Source organism: Carettochelys insculpta, chromosome 21 (assembly GCF_033958435.1).
Source record: "Carettochelys insculpta isolate YL-2023 chromosome 21, ASM3395843v1, whole genome shotgun sequence".
Lineage (NCBI taxonomy): Eukaryota > Metazoa > Chordata > Testudines > Carettochelyidae > Carettochelys > Carettochelys insculpta.
The window spans coordinates 10,879,347-10,897,372 of NC_134157.1; the positions used below are offsets into that span (position 1 = coordinate 10,879,347).

The 18,026-nt window shown below is 50.4% G+C and overlaps 1 protein-coding gene across 5 annotated transcripts in view; it reads left to right on the plus strand.

Moving 5' to 3' along the window:
- Positions 1-8,256, plus strand: part of EEIG1 (estrogen-induced osteoclastogenesis regulator 1) — a 49,519-nt gene extending 41,263 nt beyond the window's left edge. For 4 of the 5 annotated variants that reach the window (XM_075015364.1, XM_075015365.1, XM_075015367.1 and 1 more), the window contains 4 exons: positions 247-436; positions 621-742; positions 2,507-2,576; positions 3,415-8,256. In XM_075015364.1, the coding sequence (XP_074871465.1) occupies positions 247-436; positions 621-742; positions 2,507-2,576; positions 3,415-3,460 (428 nt within the window). In that variant the 3' untranslated portion in view covers positions 3,461-8,256. The remainder of the gene's footprint in view (positions 1-246; positions 437-620; positions 743-2,506; positions 2,577-3,414) is intronic. The other variant, XR_012648339.1, reaches the window with a different exon arrangement.
- The last annotated feature ends 9,770 nt before the right edge of the window (positions 8,257-18,026 follow it).

Here is an 18,026-nt window from a genome sequence, read left to right on the forward strand (position 1 = left end):
CCTCTGAATGTCTTCCTGCACTGCCCTCCTCCAGAGATTCACAGCTCACTCTGAGCCTTTTTTTTTTTTTCCTGATCTTCCGGTTGCGTAGTGACAGCAGATCTGATCTGTGTCATCCTCTGCCATTGTGGATTGAGGCTCTCCTCCTCTGCAGCGAGGCTTCCCTGCCCTGCCCAGGGACGTGGCTGTTTGCACTGTGTTGCTGTGGGCTGGTAGGTTTGGTTTGTAATGAGTCTCTGTCCACAGGTTATAGTACGGAGCACTCTCGCTCCTCCAGCATGTCTGATTTGACCCACCGCCGGAATACGTCCACCAGCAGCAGTGCCTCTGGGGGGCTCAGTTTGACTGTGGAGTGTCCAGAGGGGGAGCGGGAGCACAAACCGGAAAAGCCACCTCGTCCTCCACGACCAGCCATTCTGTTGGATAGATCAACCCGGTAGGTAACAGCACGGAGGTGATGTCTTTGTGGATGGGGGACGCCTAGACGCAAAGGATCCTTTGCCTTTCTGGTCTCAGGTTTGCTGTTGCCAAAAGGCAGAGGTTACAGCTAAGGGATGCAGCACGGGCCACCTGGGGACCTGGGTGCTGAATCTGGTTTTGTTTTTTTTCCCCCCACCCAGAAGGAAAAAGGATTCAGTGGAGAGTCACCCAACGTGGGTGGATGATACAAGGATCGATGCTGACGACATAGTGGAGAAAATTATGCAGAGTCAGGATTTCACGGACGTCAGCAACACTGAAGGTGAGTTTGGGACAAGGCGCAGAGGGGAGATTTGCTGCTCCTCTTCCCACTGTCGCAATGTTCATCAGCCCCTCTAATTCCAACTCTGGCATCACCCGATGTTGCCTCCTGCTCCCCTGAGATTTGCTGTTAGTACTTGCTGGATGCTTCAGCGGCAGGTCTCTTAAAGGGACCCCACAGATGTGAAAACTGCATTTCTGTCTGAAAACAGCATGTGCCTCCTACAGTTACAGGGGACTGCAGCTGGAAGGCCGGCGGCACAGTCCTGCTCTCTGCCATGTTCACCTTTGACAGCACTTTGTCAGTTTCGCCACTTTCTGGTATCCCCTTCCTGCCTGGCCCTGGTGGCATCTCCGAGCCAGGCTTTTCCCCACGCTGGGCAAGAGGGTATTCTCCCAAACAGCAGCTGCAAAGCTGGAGGAGAAGTAGGGTGGGTGTGTGCAAAGAGAGGGGGAGGAGAATGGCTGCTTGAGCCTGACCGAAAGACACTTACGAGTACTCCAGTGGGGAAGAGGGGAAGCGTTATCCCTCTTTTTAGAGGAAATATAAGCAGTACACCTGAACCTCTTCAGTCTGGTGACCCTGGGACACAAGGTGTGCAGGCTTGAAGTTTCCAGGCCGGGGGGAGGGGGTGCTGCGGGTTTCTGGGTGTGAGCGGGATCGGAATGGGAAGCTTGCCTGGTGCCACACTCCTGGGGGGACATGTAGCTCCAATCCCGCTGCCACTCCCGGGCACTGCCCCCCCGCCACTAAGGGAATGGCGGGGAGGAGCTTCAGGAGAAACACATGGCTGTGCTGCCATTCCCTTGCTGTGGGGGGAGGGGAGCCGCAGGGTGCAGGGCTACTTCCCCTGCCAGGCTCCGTACTACAGATGTTCTGGGACAGGGAAACCCGGAGTGCAGAAGTTGAAGTGTAGTTTAAAAACCTGTAGCACTTAAAGACTAACAAAAATGATTTATTCAGTGATGACAGATCACATCTGTCCCACAAAAGCTCGTCACCAAGCAAATCATTTTGTTAGTCTTTAAAGTGCTGCGTTTCTGCTGCTTTGTTTTGTTGGAGTACAGACTCACCCGGCCACCTCTGTTACTATGTAAAAAATTGGTCAGTTTATGGAAAATTTCAGATCAAATCCTCTTTTTAAGAACAAGCATTGAAACAAATGTTCTGATCTGTTACACAAACTACAGCTTCGACTTACTCTGAACTTGACTCTAATTTTCTGCTCATGACTCACACGGTTCTTTGTTTGCAGTTCTGTCATCTTGGGTGATTAAAAGCCGGTGATCGTGCTTCATTAATGAATTAGCACTCCACTCAGTGGGAAAATGGGACAGACCTGCAAGGGAGACCCCTCCATTATGTAGTGATGAGACTGCATGTGCTGCAGGGGAGCGTTTGTCTCCCTGTTTGAGGTTTTTAAAATAATACTAAGGGCCCCTTAATTTGTAACAGGGATTAGACGTTTGAAAAACCCAGCCTGGCCATCAAAGCCAAAACCTCAGTTACTACCTTTTTTTTCTAAAAGGTGACTCTTCCAAGTTCTGCTGAGCCCAAGGGTCATCCCTATAGCAAGTAGGAGAGGGCGTTCTGGAAGCTTCACAGCCATCAGAGGGAGAGTGAACACACTTGTGCTCACAGAAACAGAATAAAAATGGAGGTGTTCCCTTGGTGGGCACTGTGCGGCACAGCCCATAGGAGACATCCGGGGATTGTGGTGACGATGGGCTTCACTGTCTTTTCTTCCTCTCCTCCTGTCTGCAGACAGTAACCTGAGGCTGTTTGTGAGCAGAGATGGCACAACTACATTGAGTGGGATTCAGCTGGGAACCAGGTATGGCTGCTGAAAGACTTGTGGGCAGGGGCCCTGTGAGGATGGGTTAGCCAGTTCTCAGAGCTGGGAGATTTTCACCTCGTAGAGATTTTCTGAAGATCATGCAATGCACAATGGCTTTGTTCCAACACTCCTGGGATCCCTTCGCTCACAGGACGCAGCTGTGCTGCTGTGCAGTCAGAGCTCAGCAGAAGCTTAGCACAGGGTATTTGCTCTTGGCTGCTAGAACAGGGACAGAGAGAAGGTGTGTAAAAGTGCAGATGGGTTGGGTTGGGGAACTTTGTTGCCCCCTGCTGGATTGTAGCAAAACCACAAAACCTAATCAATTCTCCAGTCTCAGCTGCTGGCTTTCCTCTGTCCATTCAGAGCTGTTTCCTTTTGAATGAGGGTTGCTATTAGTCTTCCCATAATGCTTTGCACCTCTGCAAAGCCTTTCACGTTCCCTAAACATCACCGGCTCCAGGGTAAATGGAGTTTGGGGTGAAGCGTCAAATGCAAAATCACACCAAGTGAGTGGCAAAGCGGGGTGTAGGCCCTTGGAGTGCTGACACCTTCCCTACTGTAATAGACAGCGTCCCCTCTCCGGATGTCCTCTGCATAGCCTGTTCAGTCTCTCTCCCCCAGGAAGGAAGGGTGTGTTACAGCGAGTTCTCTTTACAGCTCTGGGATACTGGTTGCCATTTTGCTGCTTGGCTTTTGTCGCACAGGCTGGTTGAGCTCCTTTCAATGTTTTTATCTGGAGGAAAAAAAAATGCTGAATTCTGAGCCCTGCATAGAAGTTTCTGTATTAATCGAAAGGTGTAAATACAAAACCTTGTTCTCCCCCTTCCTCCTGCAGGGTCACATCTGGAGTTTATGAGCCAGTGGTGATTGAAACCCGTTAAATGTGAAGAACAGGGTAGACCGGCTGGCAACAGAACCCCCACCCCATCCTCTGCCACACGGATGCCAATCTTTACCTCTCTCCATGCAACATTCCAGAAGGGATTTCTCCAGACCCTCCCTTTACATTTGCACTGCAGAACTCCTCTGACACCAGACCACTCCAGAACATGCACTTTTCCTGACTTGGCATTAACTCCCCATTCATTGCAATGCTTCCAAACACCCCTGAATTCCCTGCAGATCCCGTGGGTCTGCCTGGAAGCCACCTCTTTGCTGGAGGAAGTTCCTCCCTTCCCCAGTCCCTCATTCCACGTGTTGTTTCCTGACCAGGGATTTCTCCACTCCTGTGTGCCCAAACCCTTGGGTTGTACCACTGTGAACTTTTCAAACCACTGAAGGGGTGAACCAGAACTGACAAAACAGGAGAGCCACTTGTTGTTGAAACAATGAGCTGGCCACTTGCAGGATACTTGATTTCCACTGATTCTGCCTTGTGAATTGCAAGGAAACTTCACTTCTGATGGCATCATTTTACTGAGCAATGTATCCAAAAGAGCCCCCTCTCCCACCCCATGCACACCCTGCCGTCTGCTCATAGGAAACATTTTCCCGATGTGCATTTCAGAAAACAGACATGGACTGCGATGGCGCTTGCTGTTAAAGGTTCAATGCTATCACTCGTTAGCATCATTGACTGCAGTGTGGCCTTCCACTGCTGGGCATGGGAGGCCATTTTCATTGGCTGGTATTCGCAGGAGCACTTTAGAGAGTCTGTATGTTCCCAGAACAGGGCGTCTGGTTGTGATGGTTTCTCCTGTCCTGGCAAGAGTGACTAAACAGTTGTCTATCCCAACCAGAGCCAGTAAGGGAGCTGTTTCTGGTTGCTCCTTCCTGCCATGTGAAAAAGGAGCCATTGCCAAGCCAGTCCCTCCTACACCTGGGAGAAGCTTTGCCTAATGCAGAAAGAAATGGCTAAATAGCCACTGCTTTGGTGGGGCGGAGCCCTCTTGCTGCACTAGACACTTCTGGTGCGTGAACTCTGGGTTGGATGAATGACAGCCTTACACCCATCTTTGGGGTTGATCTTTTCACGGTTGAGCTTTTTCTGGTTGCTGCAGTTGTCTGAAACGTTTACTGCTCTTTTTCCGGTGTGATGTGGCAGAAAAGATGTGAGCCTTTTTCAGCTCCCACTTGTAGATTTCTCCCAGCAGCTGCACTACAGGTGAGGCTCTTCGCAGGCTCCTGCCTCAGTTCGGCTGCGCAGCCCTTTCTGTACAGATGCTTGCCGTCTATAAGCTATTCCTGTGTGGTGCCTGTTCCTCTTTTGCTGTTGTCCTGTAAAAGCACTTGGCAGCCGTACACACTGACTTAACAGCACAATAACAGGTCACTGGCGATGTACTTGTGTGCGCACAGCCTGCCTCTCACACCCACACACACACGCAGGCTGTCTCGTTGAGCAGGAAGCAGGGATTTGTCATTGATCTTCTGGTGTGTTGAATTCGTAATGATTGCTAAGCTTTTTTCAGGATCAAAGGTTGTGTCCCTGGGTAACTGGAATGCACACAGATGAGCTGCCTGGAAGGGCAATTCTGTTGACGGTTGCAGGGCTGAAGGGGCCCAGATTTCTAGTCTGACTAGCGCAGGAGGCTTAGATGAGGATTCTGTGTGCAGCATAGCAAGGCTGGCTCTGGCTGTTGACGCCACAGACCGGCCAGCTCCTCTCCAGGCTCACTGTAGCTGTGCAGCCAGCGTCTGGGGTGTGCACGTTTTCTTTCGCCCAGCTGCCTTCCCCTCCGAGGGAATTAACTAACCTTGGCCGTGGCCCGTCAGCCCTTCTGGCTGGCCGTAGGAAGGCATTCCTGGTTGGGCCAAGGCCTCGCTGAGTCTGCCCCTTTCACGCTTACCTCCATTTTAATTGTCGTCTCCTTTCCACTCAGGTTGGTCTGGGCAGCAGGTTGGTGAGGTGCCTGGCAGGCTCGGGAAGGGCTGGCTTCACGCTGTTCCGGACTCCTCCAAGGGGATGAAGAGTGGAGAGAACAGGTTGTTTCTCTCTCTCTCCTGAGCTGCTGTTGGAGAGGCTGGGTTGGGGCTGGCCCTTGAGGGTCCAATCAGTGCATGACCACAGCACCCTTGCAGTAGTAACTTTGCGCTGCTTTCCCTGTGGGCAAAGGTGCTGTATGGCCCAGGACGCCCTCCATTTCCTTTGATCTCAGTGGGAACCATGGGTGTGCTGCACTCCTGGTATCGGGCTCCTAAATGCAGTCTCACAGCAGCAGCTCACTGGCTGGAGAGGGGACAAAGAACCTAGGAAGGAGTCCAAAGCCAGGTCACTTTAGCTGCTTCCCTCTGGTATCTTGCTTGTTCCTCCAGCAGTGGCTGGGAACCACAAGCCTGTGCCCTGGGCTCCAGCTGGTCCGTGAAAGGACATGTGCTGTTAGACATGTCAAAAAACACCCCTGGGAACAAAGGGAGAGAGGGCTCCTGCCTAGAAGACAAGACAAGGAGCAGGTTAGCTTTCCAGACACTGTCCTGCCCGGTCACAAGCAGCCCTAACCTCTGCTCCTGAGTGTGGATGTTGGAGAGCTGCAGCCCCTGTGTAGATTGCTGTCTCTGGCTTTCTTTGCAGCAGCTCAATGCTCTGCTGCTCTAACTCTTGACAAGTTGTTTTTGTTTTTTTGTGCGTGTGCCTCTGGGTCTTGTTCCCTGGAAGTTGTTGATGACTTTTATAGACCCTGGTCTGTGAGCAGCTTTTAGCTCAGACCCCTCATGTTCTGACCAAGAGAGAAGCCGCAGTCATCTGGAACAAGTGTAGCTCAGCTAACCAGAACAGGGCCCAGGCGTGGGGGCTGGGGAGTTGTCTTTCCCAGACCACACCAAATTCCAGTTTTGCATCCTCCCTCACAAGCAGTGCTCAGGAATTCCACAGCCTGGTGCTGCATGTGTCCCTTGGAGCGCTGAGGGAGTGCGATCCGGCCCTGGGATCATCTGGACGGCAGATCTACTGCCCAGCTGGAAGCTTTGTATCTTGCAAGCACTTTTCTCCTCATGCCGTTTGCTGGTATTTGTTGCTAGTTGGGATGCTAAGAACATTTTGTGAGTTTTTCAAACTCAAACCACTGGTTATTTTCCCTTTTTTTTTTCTTTTTTTTTTTTTCCTTGAAGTTTATTGAATTTTTATGAACCCAGCAGGCTGGTGTTCTTTGACTGCATTGTGGTGGTGTTATCGTTTCATTGGTGTGTTATTTCTGGGGGGGATTAAGAGGGGAGTAACTTTTCCTCCCCCAACCGTCCACTTCTCTGGGGATCCAGAAGTGAGCTAAGCAAGGGAAAGGCCTGGTGAGGTTTTGCATCCCTGATGAGTGGTGTAGGCCCTGATCTCTGGCACAGAAGAGCAGGCGGTTAAGTTGGGCTGACCCAGGGGAGCGGAGCTGGATTCCCTGCCCCTTGTGGTTGGCCCCTCAGAGCCAGGTTGAAATGGACTGGATTCCACACTCCCCATTACAACAGATTAACATTTCAAGACCTTTCTATGTAGAAGCCACCACAAGGTGTGGGGGCCTCCAGCCTAATATCTTTTTTACTGACTTTTTTTTTTTTTTAAAGAAACTGTAAACCGAAGAACAGTCTGAGAAGGGCAGATGTGGAGGTCGTGACTTGGCGCAGCCTCCGAATGAGTCAGGGACGGAGACTGGCTCAGCTCTGCCCTGGGTGGGAATGGGAAAAGGATGACCTAATGCCTCCAGTTTCTCTCTGACTGGCACTTTAAATGGGAGCTTTCGTGCTGTCCTGATTGCAAGGACAGTTGGATTTTTGTGTCTCCCCCACCGTCACCTTCTGGAGGGAAAGTTCAGCCCTTTTTAAACATTTGTTGTGGTTTTTAGTGTGTTCCAAACTGGGCTGAGACCTGAAGAATGTTGTTGCTTTGAAATCTTAATGGGAGGGGTTGGTTTTATTTTATTTGTCATTTTAAAATTGTGGCTGTGCAGCTGGACTCTGCACTTCACAACCCTGTGGGAAACCTCACTCCAGGTACGCTTGAGACTAGAGTGCCCAGGTGAACGGCTCCCCTCCTGGGGAGAGGGAGCTGAGCAAACCTTCCCCACCCTTGTTCCCTTGTTGCCTTACCTCAGGAGCTGCTAAGTTAATGCTCCTCTTCTCTCCCCTAATCTCCAACTGAGGGAGCTGCTGCTCCAGTGACTCAGCCCTGTAGACAGGGCTGGTCTCTCAGGGCCTGTCCCCACAAACACTTGCCTGGTAGCTTGTGTCTGTGGTATTTACAAGCCACCACCTCTACCTGATAGCCTGATCATGCAAAGTCCCCTCTTGCCCCCTCTCCAAGCTGCATTTTCCATCAGCCCTTCTCTGCAGTCCTATCCCAGTCTCCTCCACAGCTCCAAGGAGCTGGTGCTCCTACCCCACTGGGAAGGAGAGCGCATGGAAAGCCTGGGAAATCACAGGAACTTGGAAGAAGGTTGGAGCAGGAAGTGCAGCTGATCCTCTGATTTGCCTTGAGAGCCTAAGAAAACGTTTGTCAAAGCCCATATTTTTTTCATGTGGGGGGAAAAGGGGAGATCATGTTTTATTGTCTTGAAAGTGACTTGATCTCAGCGATCAGAAGAAAAGCGCACTCGATTTATATTCAGATGCGAGAGAGAGAGATTACTGATATTTTTGGAAAGGGAATGGGTCTATGCAAATTTCCAGAACTGCTTGAAAGATAGTTTAACATTTTTCTTTTTTTTTTCTTTAACTTTGAAATCTAAGGAAGAGAATCTAATTTTTTTTCCACAAAGCAGAAATGCGTGTAGAAAGAAGCTACTTCCACTGCTCTATTTTGATGATGATTCTTGGAAGGTTTATGGGCTGGCGGGAATGACTATTTTTCACCATTTTTTATCTTGCTCCTCTAGTTTTTTGGTTTCTTTTCTAATGAAATGCTGTGCTGTCTTTGATTGAACAGATTGTGTCTGTATTTTCTGTATCTGGTTCCTAATGTAGAGAAATAACAAATATAAGAGGAAATCAATATAATGTCAAATGTTGTTATGGTTGGGGAGGAAATAAAGGGGGTTTTTTTTGGTACTTCACTTACTGATCCTTGGCTGGTTTTTTTCCCCCACAAGTACGTCCTTTGGTTGTTTTAATCTTCTTACTGATGAAAATGAAGCAGTCAATATACAGCACTGTGCACAGTAACTGCATACTACTGCAGTACAAATAATTGACTCGTAGATTCCCTTCATGAATTTTGGGTTAGCAACTCAGCTAAAAGGGTCTTATCTAGCAAGACTCTCCCTCCCTTGGCTTATTCACTAGGTGTGAGTTGGAAGCAAAATCTAGAGGGTGGTAAGTAGAACATGCCCAATGGCAAAGTGGAGCGGATTTCCTGAAAGGGGCAGGGGATGGGATTAAGGGAGGGCTTCCAGATCCAGCCTCAAAGAGGACTACAAGAAAGATGCAAAGTAGGTCTAGCTCTAAGTGCCTGAGTGACATGTTCAAAGGGAGTTTGGTCTGCATTGATATGATTGCCACCATCTTGCCCAACACGGAAGAAGTGGTGTTAGATTCTGGCTGCCCCCGTCACCCAGTGTGCCTGTGCAGTCTGCTGCTGTTGTCAGGAAACACAACTGGCAGCGGTTCCCAGACCAGACCTGGGCTGTGGAGCATCTGCTGGCCATCTGCGGAGATCTGGCTGAACACAGAGTACTGGTCCTGCATTTTAACTGCTCTGGAGGAGCCAGGAGTCTATTAAACGCCTTCAGAAATCTAGTCCAGTCTACATGTTACCCAGGGTTTGCTGACCTAGCAATGGGTCCCCCTCGTGTAAAGCCTGGGGTGACCATCCATCCCCTAGTAGGCTGGACAATCCTGGATTTGGCACACCAAAAAGGAGTCCCTGCTTATTTTTTAAAAGGGACGAATTGTCCCATATTTGCCCCCCCTCCCACTGACCTTTTCTGCCAGCAGCTGTGCAGGCAGGAGTCCCTTTCCCCAGCCTCAGGGACGCGTGGGCAGCTGCCACGTCCCTGTTACTTCCCTGGGGCTTTGGGAGGGCCAGCGGCTGCAGCTTCCATCCCTGCTCCCCAGGGCTTGGTGGAGCCAGGAGGAGTCACCCCATCTCCCTGTCCTGTATTTGGGACAGGGATATACGGTTGTCCTACCCATCATCGTCCCCATAGGATCCCCCATTGCCTGTCTTCTGCCCCTGCCCTTCTGCAGTGCCCCTCACTCCAGCCCCACCCCTGACTGTATGGGGCAGCCAACATCAGAAGGGTGGGGCGTGGGGGGTTATAGAGCCGGGATTGGACCGGAAGAATCGTGCCCCATAAAAAGGCCAATGGGAGCCCAGCTCCGCCCTGCTTGACCCTGCCCCCAGCCACGCTGCAGCTGTTGAAGACGTGGGCTGCACGTGGCTGGCCAAGTCGGGCAGGAGTGGCTGCTGGGCTGGAGCGGGTGCTGATGCAGTGAGTGTGCAGTGGCAGCCGGGGCAAAGGCCATGAGGCCGTTGGTGGGGCGGCCTGGGGGATGTCTGTGGGTGCAGGGTGGTGGGGGAGCTGGGGGGGCATCCAAGGCTTCTGAGGCACAGGGGAGGGGGATGGCCGGGGGACGGGAATGGAACAGTTTTTAGAATGGGGGAGCTGAGAGCTGACGGGGCGGGAGGGGAGGTTGGCCAAGATGGGGGGTGCTGGCGGGGTGGGCTGGCAGATATCCATGGTGGGGCTGCTGGAGCAGGTGGTGGGGCTGGAACAACTTCTCAGGGGGCGGGGGGGGGGAGCTGCGAGCTGTAGAACCGGGCTGGGAAATCACGTCAAGGCGGCAGGTGCTGCAGCATCCCTGGGCGCCCCTAGTTCCAGTGCCTGTGGGGGGAGGGGGAGCTGATGGGGGTGGGACTGGTGTCAGCAGTGACATGGGGGGAGGGTCCTTGTGGGGGTTGTAGGGCAAAGAGGTGGGAGCTGGAGGGGGGCGGTGCAGGGAGTCATTGTAGTGTCTGGTGAGACAATGGGCAGCCAGTGGGGAAGGGGGAGTTGTCGGGGAGAGGGCTGGGGTTGGGCAGAGGCCCAGGGAAAGGTGTAAAGGACACTGTGTGGAAGAGGCTGTGGCCCTGTGGTGGGAGGGCACAGAAACCTCTGGCTGTTGGGGGTGGGCTGGGGCTCTTCATGCTTTTTTTTTCCACCTGCCCACCCTGTGCCGGTTGGAGGAGGAGGATGACGAAAATGACTTCAGTGGGCATAATTGTCATGAGAACGACAGCAGTGAGGATGATGATGATGATGTCATCTTACTCCCTGTGCTCCAGGATGAAGATGTCTCAGGCCCACTGCTGGAGTTCTCACTGCCACTCAACCTGCAAGGCACCAGTTCCCCCATGGGGGCATGGGTGTGCCACTGCCATTCCCTGCCCCAGAAATGCCATGAGGCAGCATTTCCCAAAGTGTGGTCCATGGCCCAGTACCAGTCAGAAAAGATACAGATTATCTCACAATCCTATTAATTTGGTACATATTGTATTTTCCCATGTAATTGAGGTAATAACAATAACTTAGGCACTTAAGTATTTGATACCAATATTTATATTATTTGCTTTTATTATTGTGAATAAATAAAAGGTGAAAATTTATTCATTTTTCATTTTTTTTTACATGCATTTATATTTTTGGGCTGCAAAAAAAAGGTACTGAAAAAACCTGGTTCCAGCTATATAAAGCTTGGGAATCCCTGCCATGAGGGAATGTAGTTTGGAGACAGCCCATGGCATCTGCTGGCTACAGCCTTGACATGGGCTCTCTGAATGTCCTCCCAAGCTCCATTTGCTGTGTTGTCTTTCTGCCTGTCTTGGTCTGGAGGTGGTGCTTGTCACTAGGGAGGGAGGGTCTGTTCCCACTCCCCATTGTCAGAAGGAAATAATCCCATCCAAGGTACCTTTCCCTCAGATTAGCAGATCAACATTGTGAGGTCTGGTCTCTAATTGACTTGGGAGGCGGGTTGCAGGGCAGCTGGATGTGGAAGTTTACTGAGCATTCCTTCCCCTGGAGATATTACAGCTATGGCTTGTCTCTGCTTGAAACTAACCTTAAATTGCTTCCAATGGGAGCACTTAGGCTGGGTCTACACGGCATGGCTTTCCTGGCAGATCCATGCTAATGAACAGCCTTGAAATTGCAAATGGCTGCTCATTAGCATGGTCCCATGGCTCTCAAGTGTAGCCGCATGAGAGCTCAGCCTCAGCGGAGAGGGGTGTAGGCAGTAAAGAGGCTGCATGGACGTGCCCCTGCTGGTAAAAAGCCCCTCTGTTGCCAGACCCTTATGCCTGAAAAAGTATAATAAGGGCATCCACACAGGCTACACCTACACTACGGAGATCTGTTGAAAGAAGCCCTTTGGGAAGATCTCTTCTGAAATAACTTCTTTCGAAAGAGTGCATCCACATGCAAAAAAGTGATCCTCTCTTTAGACAGAGAGCGTCCACACAGCCCCTGCTTCTTCAAAAGAACAGGCCACGGATCAAAAAATCAGGTGCCATGAGAACAGCTGTTTTGAAAGAAGGGCCCTGAGGAGCACCTACACACGTTTTCTTTTGAAAGATCGGGCCGGGCCGGGCCACTCCTTTCGTCCATGAAATGCATGGGCTCCGGAGTATTACACCATGTTTATACATAATCCAGGATGTGTCGCTCTTTCTCAGTATTTGAAGCTGTATTAAGGACAGTGCGATAGGGTCATCGTCGTAGAGCCACATGTGGACAGGGTGTATTCTGGCTGCATCGTAACACCACCTCCATGAACAACAATAGTGGTGCCTATGGAAACGCCTGTTGACGTTTACACGGCCGGATTTGCCAGCATAGCTAAGTCAGCTGCAGGGGGATGGAACGGTGACAAGCATAGATATACTAACAGCTATACCATGCTTTGTAGCATAGGTCTGGCCTCAGTGCTCCCCTTCCAAGGAGATTGTGGCTGTAGCCAACACAGGCTGGGTGTGAGATGGCACAAAGGAGGAGGTGCCAGCCAGGGAGAGATGAGAACCCTTGCTGTAGAGACTGGTATCTTTCCACAGCATCTTGAGCGGAGCTGCCCACTGGTTAAACTTGGCAAAACTATTTTGCTTCGTCTTCCTCCAGAAAGTCTCTTTGTATCAGATACCTAAACGTTTTTAATCCCACCCCGTAAGCTTCCTTGTTTGCCCTGCGGGCCCTTTTCCAACCCCATTAATCGCTTTCAACTGGCTGCTCCGGAGCGTGCAAGAGAGCTCATTTTTTCTAATTCTCTCTCACAGGAGTGGCAGGGGCAACTAACTTTAAATCATGGTGATTTAAACCAGCGAGTGGAAAGCCTTGGTTCTAAGCCACTTTTTCATCGGTACTGCAGTTATTTTCTAAAGAAAGATGCAGTCTCATTGGACAGTACAACCATTTAAAGGATGTGGATTTATGACTAAAAAGAACCTTTACACATCTTTCTGTTCCCCAGCAGAGTCCACTATGCACATTTACTTAAGCAGTTGCCCAGCTCAGTGTTTTTATATTCTTGTTCATTTTCAGTGTATTATAAAATGGTGACTGAGTGAGTTGAGAATAGAGGCAATCAGAGCTCCAATAGGGAGAAGCTATAACGTAGAAGGATTAGATCCCCCAGGAAGGCTCAGTGAATGAGCCTGATGCAGTCAGTACCTGGCAGTTTCAGAGGCTGGCTCCTGGAGCTGGGTGCCACAGCTGCTGATCACCTTGCCCCACACTCAGGCCCTAAATACTGCACATCATCTAAAATTTGACCTCCAAAGTGAGATGATTTTTTTCCCCCAGGGTCTTTGTTTAAGTAGAAAAGCAGCCTTGAGCTTAAAATATTTTCACAGAGGATTATGGATGTAGCCTATTTTTTATTTAAATTAAATAAATGTTTAAAGAGATTTTATAAGTTTAGACCTTAACATATTTTGTATTAAAAAATCTTCATTTTAAATGTTTTGTATATGTAACATTTAAATAAAAGTTTAATTTTTTGTTCAAATGTCATCTGTTTTTACGCACCCTGTGCAGAAGCAGCCTTGATGTAATTCAGCCTGCATTCTGCTGCCTGCAGAGCGTACATTGTTTCTACAGAATGAGCCAATTTTAATCCGGACAGTCAGTTTCAAGTTGTGGCTCATTCAAAAGGTTCACACAGACCAGGTGTTCCTGGGTATTGAAACCAGACCAGCCTGTTAGCCCTGAACAAAGGAAGGCCAGTGCTGGGAGATGCATTGGCCCTTTTTTAGATTTTGGCCGCTGCATTTTGAGAACTGTTGAACAAAGGCAAATTCACCACTGCACTTGGTGTGTGATCCCAGACCTAGAGGGGAGCAAAGCAAATTGTGCTCTTTGCTTTCTTACTCGGGTATTTGTCCCCCTTTCAGCGGCAACACCAACACCCTTAACCTTGTCCCAAGAGCACTGGGCAAACAGTGGATGTTTGGATGGATCCCAACCCCTCTGATGGGTCCTGTAATCTGTAGATTTGTGCTTTCCAGCCAGTTTACTTTATCACCTGAGTATCAGTAGCGCAATAGTACCTACAAGCCTCAAGATAAGCATGTCATTGTGCTACTCACAGCCGGGCGAAGTCCAGCCATGCACATACACTTCCTAAGTGTCCGCACCCAGGAGGGTACAGCCCCAACAGATAAGACATTTAAAGAGAGATGAAGAATTCACTCATTTTTTTGGCATTGTCTCTGACTCTGGCCTGTGAGCTAATGGGGCCCTAGAATCCCCAAACCAGAATCTCAGGGAGGAGTAGTCGTTATTTTCCCTCTGCATCTGGCACACCCAATTCAAGGGTGTTGATAAATCGGAGAGGAGCCATGCCAATGATTAAGGGTGTAGAAGACCTGCCGTAACAGTGAGAGAGTCAAGGACTTCAACCTGTGTAGCTTAACAAGCGAAGGTGAAGGGATGACTTGATCACTCAGTACGTGCCTGCACGGGGCAACGGGGTTCTTCCATCCAGCAGAGAAAGGTCCCACCCCACCCAGTGGCTGAAAGTTGAAGCTAAACACATTCAGACTGGAAATGTACAGCCAAACTGTAACATTTTAATAGATTAATTCACCCCTGGAAAATGTATCAAGTGTCCCAGTGGATTCCTCGTCACTGATCGTTTTAAAAGGAAGTCTGGATGCTTGTGTCGAAACGATCAGCTCCAGGGATCATTTTGGGGAAAGACTGTGGCCTGGGCGGCACTGAAGGGCAGACTAGGAGGGTGCCTCTGCCCCCGGATGCCTAGGTGCTGAGCTCAGGCTTTCAAGCTTGCAGAGGGCCCCCTGTGATTTTTTTCTCGGCGCTGCGTCTCTCGGCATTGCCATGCTGAAGTGCCTTGCCTTAGCCATACAGCCGCTGCCTCTTCACGTGTCTATTATTCCCGCTGTCCGTCCCGCTGCTTTCCTCCGCTGGGATGGTGCTGGTGGGCTTCCCTGTCCTACGCTGTAGCCTTTTCATATCTATGAATGTAGCGGATGGGTTTACCACAGGTGTTCTCAGGCTGAGTACATGGTGCATTGTAGGCCAGGGAGATTAACATAGAGGTCATTTGTAGCTTGTTATGCCAGCCAGAGCTGACAACGGTGCTGAGCCATTTCTGGCTTCCAGCTCCACAATGTCCAACACCCTGTTTTCCTCCTGTTGGTGGTATTTACACACACCCATCGCTCCGGAGAGGGAAAATGGTCCCTTGCTTCCCTAGCCTCGGCACTGTCTGGAGAGGGAAAACAAGGAGCAAACCCTTTCCAATTCCCATCATTTTAAATTCTTTTTACTCCCTGCTGCTGTGAGTAAGTCCCTGTTTATATAGGAGAAGCTACCTGGCACAGTCTCAGAGGGGGAGCTGTGTTAGTCTGTATCTTCTCAAAACAAAGCAAGTTGTCCTGGAGCACCTTGGAGATGGGGCATGTATATAACAGGAGAGGGAAGGAAGAAGAAGGAGAAGGGGGGGGCAGGGAAGTCACCTGTCATTAATAGGACCTGTGGAAGGAGTATATTAAGTGGGATGGGGGCCATCCCTGTGAATATCAAAGATGGGGAAATGGTCCTTGTAATGTGTAATGTTAAGTCCCGGGTTAAAGGTATCACACTTGCAAATGAGAACATCAAGAAGTCCTGTGGCACCTTATAGGCTAACAGATATTTTTGAGCATAAGCTTTCATGGACAAAGACCCGCTTCATCAGATGCATCTGACCAAGGAGGTCTTTGCCCACAAAAGCTTATGCTCCAAAATATGTTAGTCTATAAGGTGCCACAGGGCCTGCTGTTCTCAAAACTACAGACTAACACGGCTACCTCTCCGAAACTTGCAAATGAGTTCCAGTTCAGATGTCTCCCTTTGTGATCTGGTGTTAAAATCACTTTGTAATAAAATACCCTCAGGTCCATTAGAGTGTGTCCTGTGAGATTCAAGTGCTCACCCTCAGGTTTATGTGTATTGTGGCAGGGTGGGGCCAGGAGAGCCTATTGGAACCTGTTGGAGGCTGACACAACTAAAAGGCCCTTCTCATGGCGAGGGGGGACCTGCTAAAAGAAACGGCCCCAGGTGAGTTTGGGGGACAACAAAAGAAAAAACAGGGACAGGAGTGAGGGTCAGAGGTTGAAAATGAGGGAACCAGAGGGGGACACCGAGCAGAGAACCCCAGACAGCGCCCACCGCTCCTCAAAGGTATTGAGGGAGTTGGTGGACGCCGCCCAGAGGAACTCTGCCCGGATTCATGACTGGAGGGAGGAACAGAAGTAGGCCCCACAGTCGCCAGTTGCCCCCTCTGCCAGCCTCCTCTCTCTCATCTTATAAATGGCCATTTTGGCCACGACCAGGAGGAGGCTGACGAGGTGGTCTCGCGACTTTGTGGGGCCACAGATTGGGTGTGAGAGGATGAGAAGATGTGGGGCGAAATGCAGCCAGAACCTCAGGAGGAGGATCTGGAGGAGCCGGAAGAGGGGCTGCAGCCTGGCGCATTCGATGTAAATGTGCACCAGGGTCTCCCTCATGCCGCAAAAGGGGCAAGTGTCTGGGGTGGGGGTGAACCGCACCAGGTACACGCCCGTGCTCACCGCTCCATGGAGAATTCTCCAGCTGACGTCTGCTGCGGAACCAAGGTGGAATAGCGGCTGGCCCACCGGGGCTCCCCACCCTCTGAAGGCGTTAAGAGGTCCCACCATTTATGGTCAGGGCGGGAGAGAGCTTATTGGAAGGAAGGCGTAAAAACAGAGCGGAGACAGAGCTGACAATCCAAGTGGGAGCAGCTGAGGAGTAGGCTGCCCTATATCAGTTAGGGCCAGCAGATCCCATTCAGGGCTACCTTTATAAGCCCTTCTCCTTGCAAGGCAAGAGGAGGGTGATTAAGGAGAGTTTAGGAAGTGAGTGACATGAAATAAGGAGCCTTAGAGGAACACCAGAGAGGAGCCTCAGCAACCTGGGGGGCCTGGAGCTCCACTAGAGACTTTGAGGAATTGGTCAGCTGGAGGAGCCAAACAAAAGAGGGGACTTGCTGCTATAGCTACCAGTAGAGGAAGGAGGTACCAGGGGGAATTGTCTGGGAGAAGCGGCCCAGGGACAGGAGCTGCAGGGGCCAGGGTGAAGGGAGTCAGCCCTCACTGGTAGTGGCCATCCACAGTCCCTGGGCCAGAACCTGGAATGAGCGGTTGGGGACTGGTTTCCCCCCCCTTCCCCCCCAGACTGCCCCCTGCCCCAGCAAGGGTACTGGGGCTCATATGGTGGGGCCAGCAGACTAAACGGAGGACCTGGGGCTGAGGAATGAGCCTGACTCTGCCACAGTGATCGAATTCCTGATGCCTGATTTTGTGTCCATTCATCCTTTAGCATAGGGACTGTGCCATTTGGCACAGGTGTAGCAGAATAACATGCTCCAGCTATGCCAGAGCAACTCCCCTGGTGCAGATACTTTTCTGGAGCAAAGTCATTTGCAAGTGAAATAAGTGTGGAATAAAATAACTCTTATTCTGGAATAGTGTCCACTGGGGCAATTCTACCAGAGTAACTACAGAAGAACAGCTACTCCCCTGCAGCTACACTTGGGAAGTTTCCCCATCTAGACAAGCCATAAGGCCCAGCAAGAGCAGGCAAGAAGGCATCAAGAGTCCCCTTCGAACCAATTAGAAACTGGAATGTGCAAATTTAGATTCCACTCAGATTCCTCCCCAAGTCTTCTGAGCCACCTTGCACTTGAGCCAAATTTCATAGCCATTGTGACTTTCCAGTTTCAGGAAGGAAGGGCCTTCAGCATTTATCATTAGTAGGGAGGGGTCTCCCTTGAGTTTTATCTGTACAAAAGAGCATTTAATCTGTTTTCTAACAACAACAGGTAGAGGCTTATTTACCCTCAAAGCCCTTTACAAACATTACTTTAAACCCCACTAACTGCTGTCAGTTGCCTCCACTCCATGTTTGTGATGGGCAGATTTCTCACTCGGGATAAATAACTTAGGCAAGTTATATAGCCCACCCCACATCCTTGCTAAATTTGGTCCCCAGGAAAGGAACTCTCTGAAAGCCAGACCTCAAAAGCAATCAGTTTGTA